The sequence below is a fragment of the Triturus cristatus genome, chromosome 4_2, assembly GCF_964204655.1.
Source record: "Triturus cristatus chromosome 4_2, aTriCri1.1, whole genome shotgun sequence".
Taxonomy (NCBI): domain Eukaryota; kingdom Metazoa; phylum Chordata; class Amphibia; order Caudata; family Salamandridae; genus Triturus; species Triturus cristatus.
In genome coordinates, this window is record NC_140586.1 from 62,399,850 (window position 1) to 62,414,412 (window position 14,563).

Here is a 14,563-nt window from a genome sequence, read left to right on the forward strand (position 1 = left end):
AGTATTTGACATGGATGTTGTCATGGACATGGGGGATGGTCTGTCTTTTCTTGGAGTGGATCTATCTGTGGATCATGTGCATAATGCAGAGGGCGTTGCAGCATGAGGTACAGATGCTGTGGACTAGCATGGCACATGTGAGCGAGCCAAACATGACGCACACCATCTTGTGTGTGTGCCCACTGGGTGCTTGTGCAGGGCTCTTGCGGGTGGGACACAGGCACTTGACCCAGCTGGAAGGGGACAATCCTCAGATGACCACCTCAGTCCTATACAAGTCCAGCCTCAGGTGGCTCGTGTTCAGCCATTCATCAATGGATCTCATGCATACTTGAATGATGGAACTGCCAATGTCTGTGTCTTTGTTGAGGGTGAGGAGCACCTGGCTGTCAATGGCATACGAGCTGATGATGAGGTGCTGTGTGCATGTGATGGTGGAGAGGGGGGTCCTGGACACTCTGTAGATTGACATGCCGAGAGATGATACCTAGGCCATGTCCCAGACGATGCCACCATACTACATGCTGAAGCCTTGAGTCCCACTCCCATGCCCTTGCTGGGCTACAGAGCCTGTGGGGAGTATTAGGGACGTGACCTGGTTGGTGTGACAGGGCCTGGAAGGCGAGCCAGCGCAGTGTAGGCAGTTGGAGTTGCACGCTCAGCATGCAAAGGTGTCGTGTGTGTGCCCAGGGTATGTCTGACAGCAGGCGTTAGATGTGCGGATGGACATAGCTCGGAGTGTGGCTGATACATCAGACTGTAGTGTGATGTGGGTTATGCAAGGACAGGATGGTGGTGCAATGTGCACCTTGCATGTGCTGATGGTCCAGCCTGTGGCAAGGCGGGGCGGCAACAGTGGCATAGACAAGCTGAGGACAGCCAAATGAATAGGTGGAGGGAGGAAGTGAGGAGCATCTTGGAGGCGTGTGTGTTGCCAAATCTGGATACTCTGTGGGCCCTTGCTGCAGGGGCCGCAGCAGCAGGTGGCATCTCCTTGCAAAATGACAGAATTTGCACACAAAGACTAGGATGTCAGAAGGACAACTGTAACAGGCGCATGTGTAAAGTAAGGAGTGTCCAGTGTCACATGGCACACCCAGAGACAATGCATGCACAATCACCAAAGAAGCATGACACCGGATCAGGAAACTGAAGGCCGACCTGCGCACAGGAGACACACCCTCAGCAGCTGTTGATGGCCCATTGTGTGGACCAACATGCCAAAATACATACACGACCATGTACTTCATGCCCAATAGGGAGCCTAATCCATGAGCTACTGCATGCATGTTGCTAAACTACACATGGACTCCTATGCATAATCTTCCACAACTATGCCAGATATGCCGCATGCAAAGTGGCAAGAGACCTGCATTGACAGAGATGAGGCACCTTGGAGTGTGACGAACACCTTTATTACTCAGCCTCACACTAATGGAAATGCATCCATTGGAACAGACTCACAGGTCATTTGGCTGACCATGTGTGACCTACACTGGACACCCCCTTCAACACACAGATGTGGAAAATCCTACTGAGCTGGCACACAAGTGAAGGGGTTGAGCCTAACACCCCTTGCTGCACACGGAGAGCCTGCAATTCCCCATTGAGCCTCATATGGGGATGTCCCACACTATGTCCACCATTAGCATCCCGTATGTGCCTGAGGGACGTTATACACACATGGATGCCTTCATCAGAATCCACAAACCATTACAGATGAATGTCAGGAAGGGTGACTATCAATTCATGGGAGCAGTGCAACACGTCATGTGGCCCATGGTGAGTCGACATGTATGCATGGTAACACAACATGCACAGGAGCAGTTTCCACATATCACATACACGTACCACCCACAAAATGCCTTGCTGCACTCCTTACCCCAAATGACTTTTCAGCATGTCTGTGCATGTAACTCAGGATCCAGCACACGTTGCAATACTCATGAGGAATGGCAGGAGGGCAATGATGACATGAGCAGACGACAGTCGCAAGAACTTGGGGAGGCCAGACACACAACAAGTCAGCGAAGAGCTAGTAATCCGCAGACATGTACATGTACTCTACAGGAATGATGTTGTCACCATGCCCTTATTAAATTTAGTGTCCCAGCTAAAATGTGTGGAATGACATCATCACTTGAATGACACATCAGAACACACCTCCAAGTCACTTAACACACAGTCAGCTCGACACACACATTGCAACACATGCCACACAAGGCTCAAAGCGTGCACACTCAGACACAGGGACTCACCATCATGAGAAGAAGTTGAGGATACACTGACTCCGGATGTCCTCATCCTCATCCTCATCCTCATCCTCACTTGCCCCGTGCCCGAGCCCTTCATCCTCCACAGGTGGATGATCCTGCTCATCCGGATCAAGGATGAGTGGCACGACCTTCTCCACTGCCATGTTGTGCAGCATGCAGCACACAATGAAGATTTTGCAGACCTTCACCGGGGCATATGGGAGTGCGCCGCCGGTCTTGTGGAGGCACCGGAATCTGCTCTTCAGGAGTCAAAATGTCCTCTCAATCACGCGCCTCGTCTGCCCATAGGTGTCGTTGTACCGGTGTTCTGCGGCTGTTCTGGGGTTGCGGAGAGGCGTCATCAGCCATGGCATGTTGGGATAGCCAGAATCCCCTACATGGAAACATCATGTGAATAAGTGGGTCAGGAGATGCCGTAAGATACAAAGATAGCGCTGAACACAGGACTAACAGAGTATACCCACCAACAAAACATGCTCGTTCCCCGTGCAGCTGCAGCCTCATTTCTGGCACCCTGCTATGCCTCATGATGTATGCATCGTGTGCGGACCCTGGAAAACGGGCACAGACAAGGGAAATCAGCATGTTAGCAAGACACACCACAAGGGCATTAATGGAGTGGTAATGTTTTCTGTTTCTATAGGCTACCTCCTGTGCCTGTGGTGGCACCAAAGCCACATGTGTCCCATCAATGGCCCCAATTACATGAGGCATCCCTCCCAGGGCATAGAACTCACCCTTGACACCTGTCAACTGCTCACAAGTGGGGGAATGGATGAAGTCATCCAGGTGCACCAACATGGCTTCTATAACATCATGCAGGACACGGCTGAACATTGTCTGGGACATGCCACCGACATCAGCTATGGTCAATTGAAACGTGCCGGTGGCAAAAAAATGTAGGGCTGCCATCACCTTCATCTAGGGGGTCAGAGCTGTAGGATACCTATGTTTTGGTTGGAGGTGTGGTGCAAGCCGGCGGGTCAAGTCCTCTATCAACTCTTGGGAGAAGCGGTATCTGCGTATGCAGTCATGTTCACGCATGGCATCCAGGTCTGGCATTCATCTGGGGAGAGGCGGTGCCCTGCAGAGATTTGGAAGGAATAAGGAAGAGTGAGTACATTACCACACCAATTTCACTGAGGTGAGCACATGTTCAACAGCTAATACACATCTGCTTAATACAGAGTCTGTGCTGTGCAATACATCCAGGACACGTAGGCCAACCAGGTGATACTCCTACGAAGAGCCAGCCACAATAGTTGCATGGCAATGTTGACGTGAAATGCCATTAAAATAGCTGTGGGCCAGTGTAAGTGAAAAGCCAGACACATTACATGAGTGACAGACATCCACATATCAGCATTTGAAGGATGTCATCTCATACAGACAGCTGGCGGGAGTCTAGACGCACAGGTCACATATCATCTGGAAAAGGACAGATAACACACATTTCCATGAAGGGGTACATGTCAAAAACTGATGACACAGACATTGAGAGAACGCAGATATTGCCTCATGTCAGGAAGTCATCTTCGAACCATCATGACACATGTAACGTGTGAGTCCACATGTGGCATGGTGTGCGTATATGTGTGTCATGCACATATGCACACAGACACATGTTGGATGCTGCAACAGCAGATGGATTTGACGGAACACCAACGGAAAGCTCATAGGAACACATGACACACACATGACATAGTCACATCGTGGCACGCTGGGAGTCACATGTCAGGTGTAATTATCCGTGTACCTGGCATCAGGGGACAGTTGCGGGTGTTGCTGACTGCGCCATACCAGTGATGCAGTGCTTGATACGTGTGTCCTACATGCACACATGTGCAAAGTGTGAATGGGAAGTGTGCCACGTAGTGCCCCATCACACATGACATCTATAAACAGCTCATCACACATCTATTGTGCCACAACATGAGGAGACATGTGCCACATCACTGCCTGACACACCTAGGACCTGCACATGAAGGACTGCACTGACAATGACTTGATGTACAGCCTTGTGCGAGTCTGACGCCTCCATTCCTTCCGTGTGCGCCTCCTATCACCAGTGTAAGCTGTGAAAGGCAGTACACATGCTCTGAGGGCGTGTGTAGGACCAGCACTCACGCGTGTACTGGCCGTACATGCATGAGTACGTGCCTATCACTATAGTTGGGGGTACTGTAGGTCCTAGTGATACGGCCCGTACACGCGTGAGTACGTGCCTATCACTATAGTTGGGGGTACCGTAGGTCCTAGTGATACGGCCCATACTCACGCGTGTACGGCCCGTACACGCGTGAGTACGTGCCTATCACTATAGTTGGGGGTACCGTAGGTCCTAGTGATACGGCCCGTACACGCGTGAGTACGTGCCTATCACTATAGATGGGGGTACCGTAGGTCCTAGTGATACGGCCCGTACTCACGCGTGTACGGCCCGTACACGTGTGAGTACGTGCCTATCACTATAGTTGGGGGTACCGTAGGTCTTAGTGATACGGCCCATACTCACGCGTGTACGGCACGTACACGCGTGAGTACGTGCCTATCACTATAGTTGGGGGTACCGGAGGTCCTAGTGATACGGGCCGTACATGCGTGAGTACGTGCCTATCACTATAGTTGGGGGTACCATAGGTCCTAGTGATACGGCCTGTACTCACGCGTGTATGGCCCATACACGCGTGAGTACGTGCCTATCACTATAGATGGGGGGACTGTAGGTCCTAGTGATATGGACCGTACTCACGCGTGTACGGCCCGTACACGCATGAGTACGTGCCTATCACTATAGTTGGGGGGACCGTAGGTCCTAGTGATACGGCCCGTACTCACGCGTGTACGGGCCGTACACGCGTGAGTACGTGCCCATCACTATAGTTGGGGGTACCGTAGGTCCTAGTGAAACGGCCCGTACTCACGCATGTACGGGCCGTACACGCGTGAGTACGTGCCTATCACTATAGTTGGGGGTACCGTAGATCCTAGTGATACGGGCCGTACTCACGCGTGTACGGGCCATACACGCGTGAGTACGGCCCGTATCACTGTAGTGATGGTGCCCTAGGGGTACATGTGAAATGCGCCGTACCTGTGTGGGGATTTAAGAATTACAATGGGGACACATGAGGGACAAGTATTAGGGCCTAAATGCATGCTGGTTGTCATGGATACCGAGTTTCACGTTCAAAATTTAACATCATGTGGTCTGGAAAAAGCAGTTGGCCACATTTAACATTGTTGCAAATTGGTTGTTGACTTGACATGATGCAGCAAAATCGAAAGATGCAAAGGCTGTCACTGGTGTATGTTTAAAGGGATTGGAGGAAACGTAGGATGCAAATGAGTCTGACCAATCACTCTGTACTTCTGTAAATGAAATAGGCCAGCAAGGCAGCCAGAACCCATGAGAGGGCACTTGCCTGCACAACATGTCAGTCGATACCACTGCTGTTGTATTGTCTCCCTCTGGCACCATGTCAAGGACTGTGGAGAGGGCCCAGCCTTTCACCCAGGAGGAGAACCAGGCCCTGCTGGATGTGATCCTCCCGCAGAACACCATGTGGTATGGTCGACCAGGGGAGAAGGTGAGTGCTGACTCCACTACCTTTGCCTGTGCACCTTTATTGTGTCTGTCACTTCTGGCATTGTGGCCAGGTGTGACAGACATGCAATGTTGGTTGGAGTGGGTCCCGGGGGGGGGATGGCTTATGTCTCTCATGCAGGGCTTGATGTAGTTCATGTGTGCACTCCTCACTTGCATTGTGCTTACTGTGACATTCACTGCATAGTGCATGGCACATTCAGCCAGCCTAATCCTCTTGGGCATTCTTGTTCTATTGTCCTGCGGTGATTCAGTGGTCACCCCGGTGTGACAGGTGACTGCACCCACAGATGTGTGTGAGAGTTGAGTGGAGTTGTGGTGAGAGTGGTGAGAGTGTCCAAATGATGTGTACACCCCCTGGACATTGATGTGTGTGAATGTTTCTTGTCATGTGGGTGAGTGTCTATGTGGAGTGTTGCACCACAGCTGCATGGAGGAGGCAACTGCTCAATCCATCTGATGTGTGAAGTAAGCCGTGCTGTGTGTCTGACTTGCTGAGCTAGCCCCACACCTGTGACCCCCCCCTGGCAAGTGGCACATGTGCAGAGTGAGGTGTGCATCCGCTGTTGGCAATGGCAGGTGATTGATGTGTGCCAGTGTGTGTCTGTGTACTCTGCTGAGGTTTTGTCAGTGGCCTGGGGCATGTGACTGATTTGTGGTGCTGTCCATCAGCCTTGTGTTGCTTGGGATTCACCGGGGAGGAGGCTGGACGCATGCAGCGCTAGGTTTTCTAGCGGGGAGTACACCTTGAACCAATGTGGCTACAGGGACTTCCCCCCTACCCCTCCCATGGGGCAAATAGGTTTTTCCAATAGGGTTTCTCTAAACAGGTGGCAGCTGGCTATAGGCCTATGCCCCCAGTGGGAAGATTGGAGCCCAATATCTAAGGTCCTGACGAATGCCACATACCCAAGTGCACAATACAGGCAGAAACATATTGACCCCCTCTTAACAATCACTAATTCACAGCGGCGACGGGATGATAAGGTCCCCACTCACCGCACTTATATATTTTAATCCCACATAGTAACCCCATTGAATAAAAAATCGTTCAGGTATACTATGATGGTTTTTAACTTCACTCACTCCTTTTTTTGTTTGGGCCCCCACTTAGTTTAGAAGCGCATCCCTGTCTCCAGGTGCATGCCCACCCTCTATCAAACGCGGTTTTTAGAGGACAAGGACTGGCAGATGATGAAGCATGACACCTGGTGGTGTGTGATGCCAGTCCGTCAATTTTTGTGATTTGCCCCCACTAGTTTCGGCAACTCGAAACGGTCCTTTCTGTGGTTCACATCGATGCACAGTGTGTGCCATGATCAGGGATTGTTTCGCACCCCTCATACCACCTGTGCACTTACTATGCCATGTTGTGCATTGGTGCGCCCACAGTGGAAAAAGTCCCTATGACTAAGGTGCTATTACTTGCCAGCATACTATGCCCTGTTCAACAAATCTAAGATGTTCAAATGTGTGTCTCTGTGACATGGTGCAGGTGTAGTGATGTTGTCCCACTTTGTCATACACACAGGTATCCCCCTACCACAAGGGGAAGATCTGGAAGGATGCCGTCAAGGCCGTGCAATCGGTGGAGGGTCGCAGGCGGCGCCTGCCACAAGTGAGGAAGAGATGGCAGGACATCCGGTGCTGGACCCGGAGGATCGCCCGGGTCATGCTGAAGGAGGAGGCTCCTCGCAAGCATGGCGGGCGCCGGCGCCTGACCCACCAGATGCGGCGTGTCCTGGCGGTGGTCTTCCCTGACCTGGATGGGTGGATACAGGAGTTACAGCAGCAGGAAGGGGGTAGGTACATGTGTGTTTGTTGTGTGTCGCCAGCTTTTGGATCTGCTCAGTCGCCTGGATACACTGCCAGGCTATATGTGTGCAGTGCATATCCTGTTCCCCAAAGTCAACCTGTGCTGTTCTTCCTCCCTTCCCCTCCTTGACATGTGTTACCTGGTCTGTGTGCCATCACTTATTGCACATGGTCATCTAGGCTGCCAGTTTATCAAGGTGCACACTGCTTTTAGCATCATGTGTGGGGGTGGTCTGCCTGTGCCCTGTCCTGTTCGGTCATTTGGGGGTGCATAATTGTTGGCACTGATGCTGAGTCTCAACATAGGAGTGTGAGGGTTCAAATGAACAGACTTGCAGCATGCATTACCAATGTTGTGGCCTCAGACATGATGCGCATGACTGGGACATATGCATAGTGCCGGGACGGTTGCTCCTGTAACAGTCAGCTCATTCCAGGACCATGGAGCAGTGTGCACACTACAGTCCCCTGACACAGCCTGCCCTCCTACTCATGTGTGTCATCCAACACTGTGCACATTCACTGTGGGTACATCATGGCTCTGCCTCTGTGGCATTGTTCCCTGGCCTAGGTAGTAGTTTTCACATGTGTGATACATTTGCCCACTGGACAGGGATACACCAGTTTGCTGGTGCATACTCACACTGGGCAGTGCCTGTGTGGCTATTCACAACAATCTGTTGATGTTTGTTTGTGACCGATATGTTTTGCCAGCCCTACAAGGTGATGTTGTGTTAATGAAGCTAGTTTTCAAGCACAGTTATTGTAACCCTGAATAAGAGGTTTAACTTCTTGATCGGTATCAGTCACATTGACTCAGGTATGGGTGGGTGTGTGCGGGAGGGGCGTACATGTTCAACCCTGATGTTTCATTGCCAGTTCTGACTTGTGTGTGATGAGTCGCAGTACAGAAAGTCATCGTGCAGTGCCTCCGTGATGTTGGCCAGTGCTTAATGTTCGTGCGTCATTGCCAGTGTCAGTTTTTGACAATCATGTATCCTGGTTGTATATTTTTGCCACCTGTGTGTGGTTCAGATGCTACACAGTTGTGACTTTGTGTGCTGACATCTGTGGGTACATTCTGGCTTGCCATGAGGGGGGACCCACAGTACAGATAGGCTTTTCTGCTAAACAATTGCAGGCCCATTAGCTTATGCATTGTCCTGGGTGTGGACATGTGTGCCACTCCAGATGACAGTCAGTAGGTCATATGTGTAGCCAACTGTGTGATCAGGTGACGGATAGCCATGTGACAAATGACATTATTCAAGTTGTTACTCAGAGAAAATGTCCATTGGCACTCACTACACCTTTCAACATGTCTCAATGTTTCATATGCGTGACCTTGTTGTTTTGTTGTGAAGGACAATGATGTGCCTGCATGACAGATGTCTCCCAAGGAAGTGCACAAGACACCACCTTTACACTTTCCAGGGACACGCTGGCACATTTTAAAGTAAGGCACAGTTTGAACAAAACTTGTTTGGAGTTCATACATATACATCTCCCCACAGTGTGCTAGCATTTGGGTTAGTCCTTGGTTGTTGCTGATACCAACTTACGAGTGTCAAGTCATCCAGACCACCCTGGTGCCATGTATATGTACTTACTGATACGCCATTTCTGCCTAACAGTGGCTGATTTGAATGAGTCTGGCAGCTCAGACAATGACTGTGTACATGTAGTTTGGTGTGCACCTCCTTGTGTGACTTCTGCTATACAGACACATGTGTGTTGTGTTCACAGAGTGCCACATTCACACATGCTAGACATGTCCATTCTGTAAAGGGTTGTGATTCTCCAGGAGTCACAATGTATTGCTTTGGGGTGTCAAAAGTACTCACAGGTCTCTGAGTGTGGGGACACCTTCTGCATTGGCATGTGGTATTTGGCCTTGGTTGCGACAATACTGTTTGTTTCACAGTGAACAAGAGGTGGCATGCCTTCATAGTCTCGCTGTGCTCAACTGATCCCAGACACTAGCTTCTCATGATCTTGTGATTTCAAGTTATTTGCTGTTGTTTCCTAATTTTCTTTTTTTCCAAGTGGCATGGTGGGTCAACCAACTGGGGAGTGCAGGGCTTACATATGTGGGGAGTATCCTAGATGTTACTCATGATGCCTTTCCTGATATGCAGTGTTGCCTATTTTGTTTGGACTCATGTGTCAGATGTATACAGGTGACTGATTTTTTCGTGTCTCTTCACCTTGCCCACAGCATCATCGGAGGACACCGGCACGGACGTGGAGGAGGGATCGAGCAGTGGTGCCACCACTGATGAGGAGTCGGTGGAATCTAGTGGCACGGAGGGCGAGGGGAGTGAGGCGGAGGACCTGCCCATTACCAACACTGACTACGAGGCAGACGGGTCCGAGGCTGAGCTCCCAGAGGGGGCGGAGGCTGCTCCCACAGCTGAAAGCAGCAGTACATCTCTCACCGCCCCCTCCATTCCCATCACCGCCCTCACACTTGCTCAGGTCCCTTCTGTCCGTGCTAGGCCACACCGTGTCTCCTTCGTGGCAGGCACCGCACCCCCTGCCCCTGTCCCCCCTGCTGCCCTCACTGCCGAGTCTGTGGACATTCAGCGGCAGTTGCAAGTTGGGCAGACATCGATCCTGACTGTCCCCCATGGCCAAACCAGACTGCTGACCCAGATGGTGTCGTACATGGAGGGCATGTCATCAGCGATGTCTGACCAACGGATGTTGCTGAGGTCTCTGGACTCGACACTGACGGCAGTAGCGAGTCAACTGCAGCGCTGCGTCCCCCCTACCCCTGCCCCATCCACAAGTACCACACCCATGCCTGTCCCAAGCACACCAAGACATCCACACAAACGCACCCCACCAGACAGAAGCAGCACACCACCACATAAGGGCAAGCGCTCACCATAAGGGCAAGTACCCACGCTCTGGGGGCGTGGGTACGGGCCGTATATGCGTACCCCTACATCACCACTACAATGATGGTACGTACCGTACACACGCTCTGGGGGGCGTGTGTACGGTCCGTACCACCATTGTAGTGGTGATGTAGGGGTACGCGTGTACGGCCCGTACCCACGCCCCCCAGAGCGTGTGTACGGTCCGTACCACCATTGTAGTGGTGATGTAGGGGTACGCGTGTACGGACCGTACCCACGCTCTGGGGGCATGGGTACGGTCTGTACCACCATTGTAGTGGCGATGTAGGGGTACGCGTGTACGGACCGTACCCACGCTCTGGGGGCGTGGGTACAGGCCGTACACGCGTACCCCTACATCACCACTACAATGGTGGTACAGGCCGTACACACACTCTGGGTGGCGTGTGTACAGTCCGTACCACCATTGTAGCGGTGATGTAGGGGTACGCGTGTACAGCCCGTACCCACGCCCCCCCAGAGCATGTGTACGGTCCGTACCACCATTGTAGTAGTGATGTAGGGGTACGCGTGTACGGACCGTACCCACGCTCCGGGGGCGTGGGTACGGTCCGTACCACCATTGTAGTGGTGATGTAGGGGTACGCGTGTACGGACCGTACCCACACGGGCCGTACATGCGTACCCCTACATCACCACTACAATGGTGGTACGGACCGTACCCACACTCTGAGGGGCGTGTGTACGTCCCGTACCACCATTGTGGTGGTGACGGGTACGCGTCCACGTCCACTTCCGTTGGGACGTGGGATTGGTGGACATGCCCCCCGAAGTGACCAGACCATGGAGGTAATTAATGTGCAGGTTGTATTAGTATTCTGTGGGGTGTGGGTTATGTTTCCTGCCCCTTGCACTCCCCCCCTTTGCCCCTGGGGGTTGTTCTGACCTTCTGCGGCGTCTGCGTCGGTTTCTGAACACGAGGTCGTAGGCTATGAGGGCCGGGATGACGCGTAGGTTGGGGTCCATCGCTGTCCGTCGCGTACCGGTGCTCCTTGTTCGCGTCGTCCTCAATTTCCCAGCAGTTTTTGGCTCCCGTAAAAAATGCTATGTGCGGAGTGACGTCGGCACGATTCGTACTTGCTGGTCCGTAAAACGCTGCCTGACTCCGTCCGGACGTCGCGTATGCGCCATCCAGAATCAGATTTGTATGTATTTTTTTGCCGGTCGGTGTTTTTTACGACTCGTACGGAAATGGTATTTCTGTGCGAATCGTACTTGCGAGTTTGTAAGGTGTTTTTCCCGGGTACGAGTCGGACAGAGAAAACGCACCGTACGACCATTTGTACCCGGGTTTTACCGGATCGGAATCGTCACCTATGTGTTAAAGAGTTGGGGTTAGAAGTGTACTGGAAGATGTTCATCAGTATTTTTTGTAACTAGGCCGTTTTTTTTCTCTATATCTGATCGCATTACCTGGGGACCAGCAGCAAAAACAAATGACACTATAAGTTGGAAAATATGGCAGAATAGTTTGTCATTTGAAACTGGCATTCTTTTAGTTTTCACCTAAACCAGCTAATATTGATTGAGACATTTTGAAATAATACCTGGCCTCTTACCTTAAATTCTGGTATAGATTCAGCACTATTTACAAATGGTTTGATGACATTACTGGTACCCCCCCCCTCATCATAATAAAAGTACTTTCAAGGGCAGTGTTATCCAGAAGGAGTGCCTGTGTACTACCAACAGTAGAGTCACATTCGGAAACATATTGTGTTAGCCGGGAAGGGTTATAATTATGTTGTCCTGCATAACAGCTTCCAGTGATGAGTGAAGAGAAGAGCAAATCTTGCCACATGTCTCCTGGAAATTGTCTTTTACCTTTTGATTGGGATTACAGTGTCTATTCAGACGCATGAGGTCAATATTAGTAGAAAAGAGTTCAAAATTGAGTTATTTTTATGTAAAGTTTGTGAATGATACTAAATTTAAATTGTGGGTAATACCTCTCTACAAAAGTAGATTGAGGAAAAAAGATCTAGTTTTAGTTCAACACTTCTTTCACATAAAATGTTCAAAGGAAAATTCTTTTAATCGCAGATGGAATTTTGTAAGGTTTCAGAACTTTTGAAGTGTCAAAAATTAAAAAATTTGAAAGAAGAGTGTGACCGGTGTCAGAGCGGTGTCAGAGTGGAGTGCTACAGATACATTAAAGGGTATCAGGATTTAAAATTAAATGAGTAAAGCAGTAACACATTCCCAAATTTTGAATTTTGTGAAGGTGCACTTATCTAAACCTAGAACATCATCATCTGCAGAAATTTATTTCCAGAAAAAGAGATTTTGCAGGAGAAATTGCATAGACATTTTTATGGATGAATTGTACTCATGACACTGGGTTTGATCTCAATTTCCTCCATCCAAAACCTTTTCAAAGCATTTTTTGTTTATTTTGCTTTATTTATGAATATTTAATAATGGTCAAGAAATGTTAAAAGTATAAGTTAAATCATAACATTTACAGAATAGAAGACTTTCAATTTGTGCAACCCCAAGTTACTCTGAACAAGTTATGCTACAAGCATTCACCATGAAGAATCCACTTGATTAGATTTTGGTGGGGCAGTAGGATTAGACAGGTCAGTCTTTTTCCAAGTCTAGCCTAGCTAAGACTATATTATTATTACACACACCAGTGGTGTCTAATTTGAGCAGCTTGGCACAGATCCATGACTGATTGGTAGTAAATCCACATGAAATAAATGTACTTGCATTGAATCTAAAGGGGAATTATTTACATGCTCAGTGGTTATCCTGAAAACGTGGCATTGGATACGACTGTCATCGACCAACACTGGATGTCCCTGAGATATAGTTTTAACACAAGTACTAAATCCATTAGAGATATATTGGAATAAATCAAAGACTTGTTTCATTGCAACCTGCCAAAAATAGTTAATTGGTGTCTGCAAGAGTGGGCTACTGACTTCACATCTTCTGATATAGCAGTTCTCTTTGCTGGAGTAAGGCAGTGGTCATCAGGTCCCAGAAAAAATGAAGCCAAGTGAGTGCAATATCTACAGTAGACATTAGCAGATAGAAGAATTAATTTAGCAGTCCCCAGAGGAGGAGACATGGGTACTGCTTACCAACTACAAAATCAGCAAAGTTAAACAATCTGTGTCCAAAGTCTGAGGGCCTTTCCAGGTGGAGCTACTGCCTTGAAGGCTGAACAGTTCATTAGGACTATGTGGCTCAGCATCGCCTTCTCAGCAAGTTCTGTTTTTGATTAGTGCGTGCTCCCAACTGTGCAAAGTGATTATTTAATACACCATATAACGCAGTAGATTACCCTAAACATAGGAATCCCAGGAAATGTCATGGCTTGGGTGTTGGGCAGTTCCCCTTCTGCCCTGTTTTAACTGTAAGGCTTGACTGTACATAGGGGCTGGTACAAAAGATCCCACACATCACATTGAGGTCCCACATGGCCTATGCTGCTCTTAAATCATAAAGACTCCAAAGTACGACCTGCTTCCATCTTTGATCCTCACTAATTCCTTCTTATCGACATTGACATACACTTCGTCTTGCTCTTCCAGCTCAAAGGTGCCCCCGAGGAAGCTGTTGTCCCACCACTGGTGTTTGTCCTCTGCGCAGTATGGCTTCACATTCGTCATCAGGTCAATCTCTCCAAAGTATCGAGGCGTTGTCTTGTAGATGCGGTGTGTCAGTCTTTGCTGCTTGTCCTCGTCTTGGCAGCTGACCTTTCCCAGCTGGATCTTTGAGTACAGATAGTACCTCCCAGACTGGTTGAAGACTAGGGATCCTTTGGTAGGCTCATATCCAATCTCATACAGAAAAGCGTCTCCGAGCTTAGGCTCCCAGAGCAAAGCGTGTTGTCCAGATACAGTGTTCGCAGCACCTGGGAAAGACAAATGCATACAAGATTTGTGATTTTCACTTTCCCTATCTGATTTCTCCTCTCCCAGTCTTAG

At 49.7% G+C, this 14,563-nt stretch overlaps 1 protein-coding gene across 2 annotated transcripts in view; it reads right to left on the minus strand.

Annotated features, from left to right (window-relative positions):
* Positions 1-12,989: 12,989 nt before the first annotated feature.
* The window catches only part of TNFSF14 (TNF superfamily member 14), a 93,537-nt gene continuing 91,963 nt past the window's right edge, over positions 12,990-14,563 (minus strand). For both annotated transcript variants that reach the window (XM_085600522.1, XM_085600521.1), the window contains one exon: positions 12,990-14,490. In XM_085600522.1, coding sequence (XP_085456648.1) covers positions 14,069-14,490 — 422 coding nt within the window. In that variant the 3' untranslated portion in view covers positions 12,990-14,068. The remainder of the gene's footprint in view (positions 14,491-14,563) is intronic.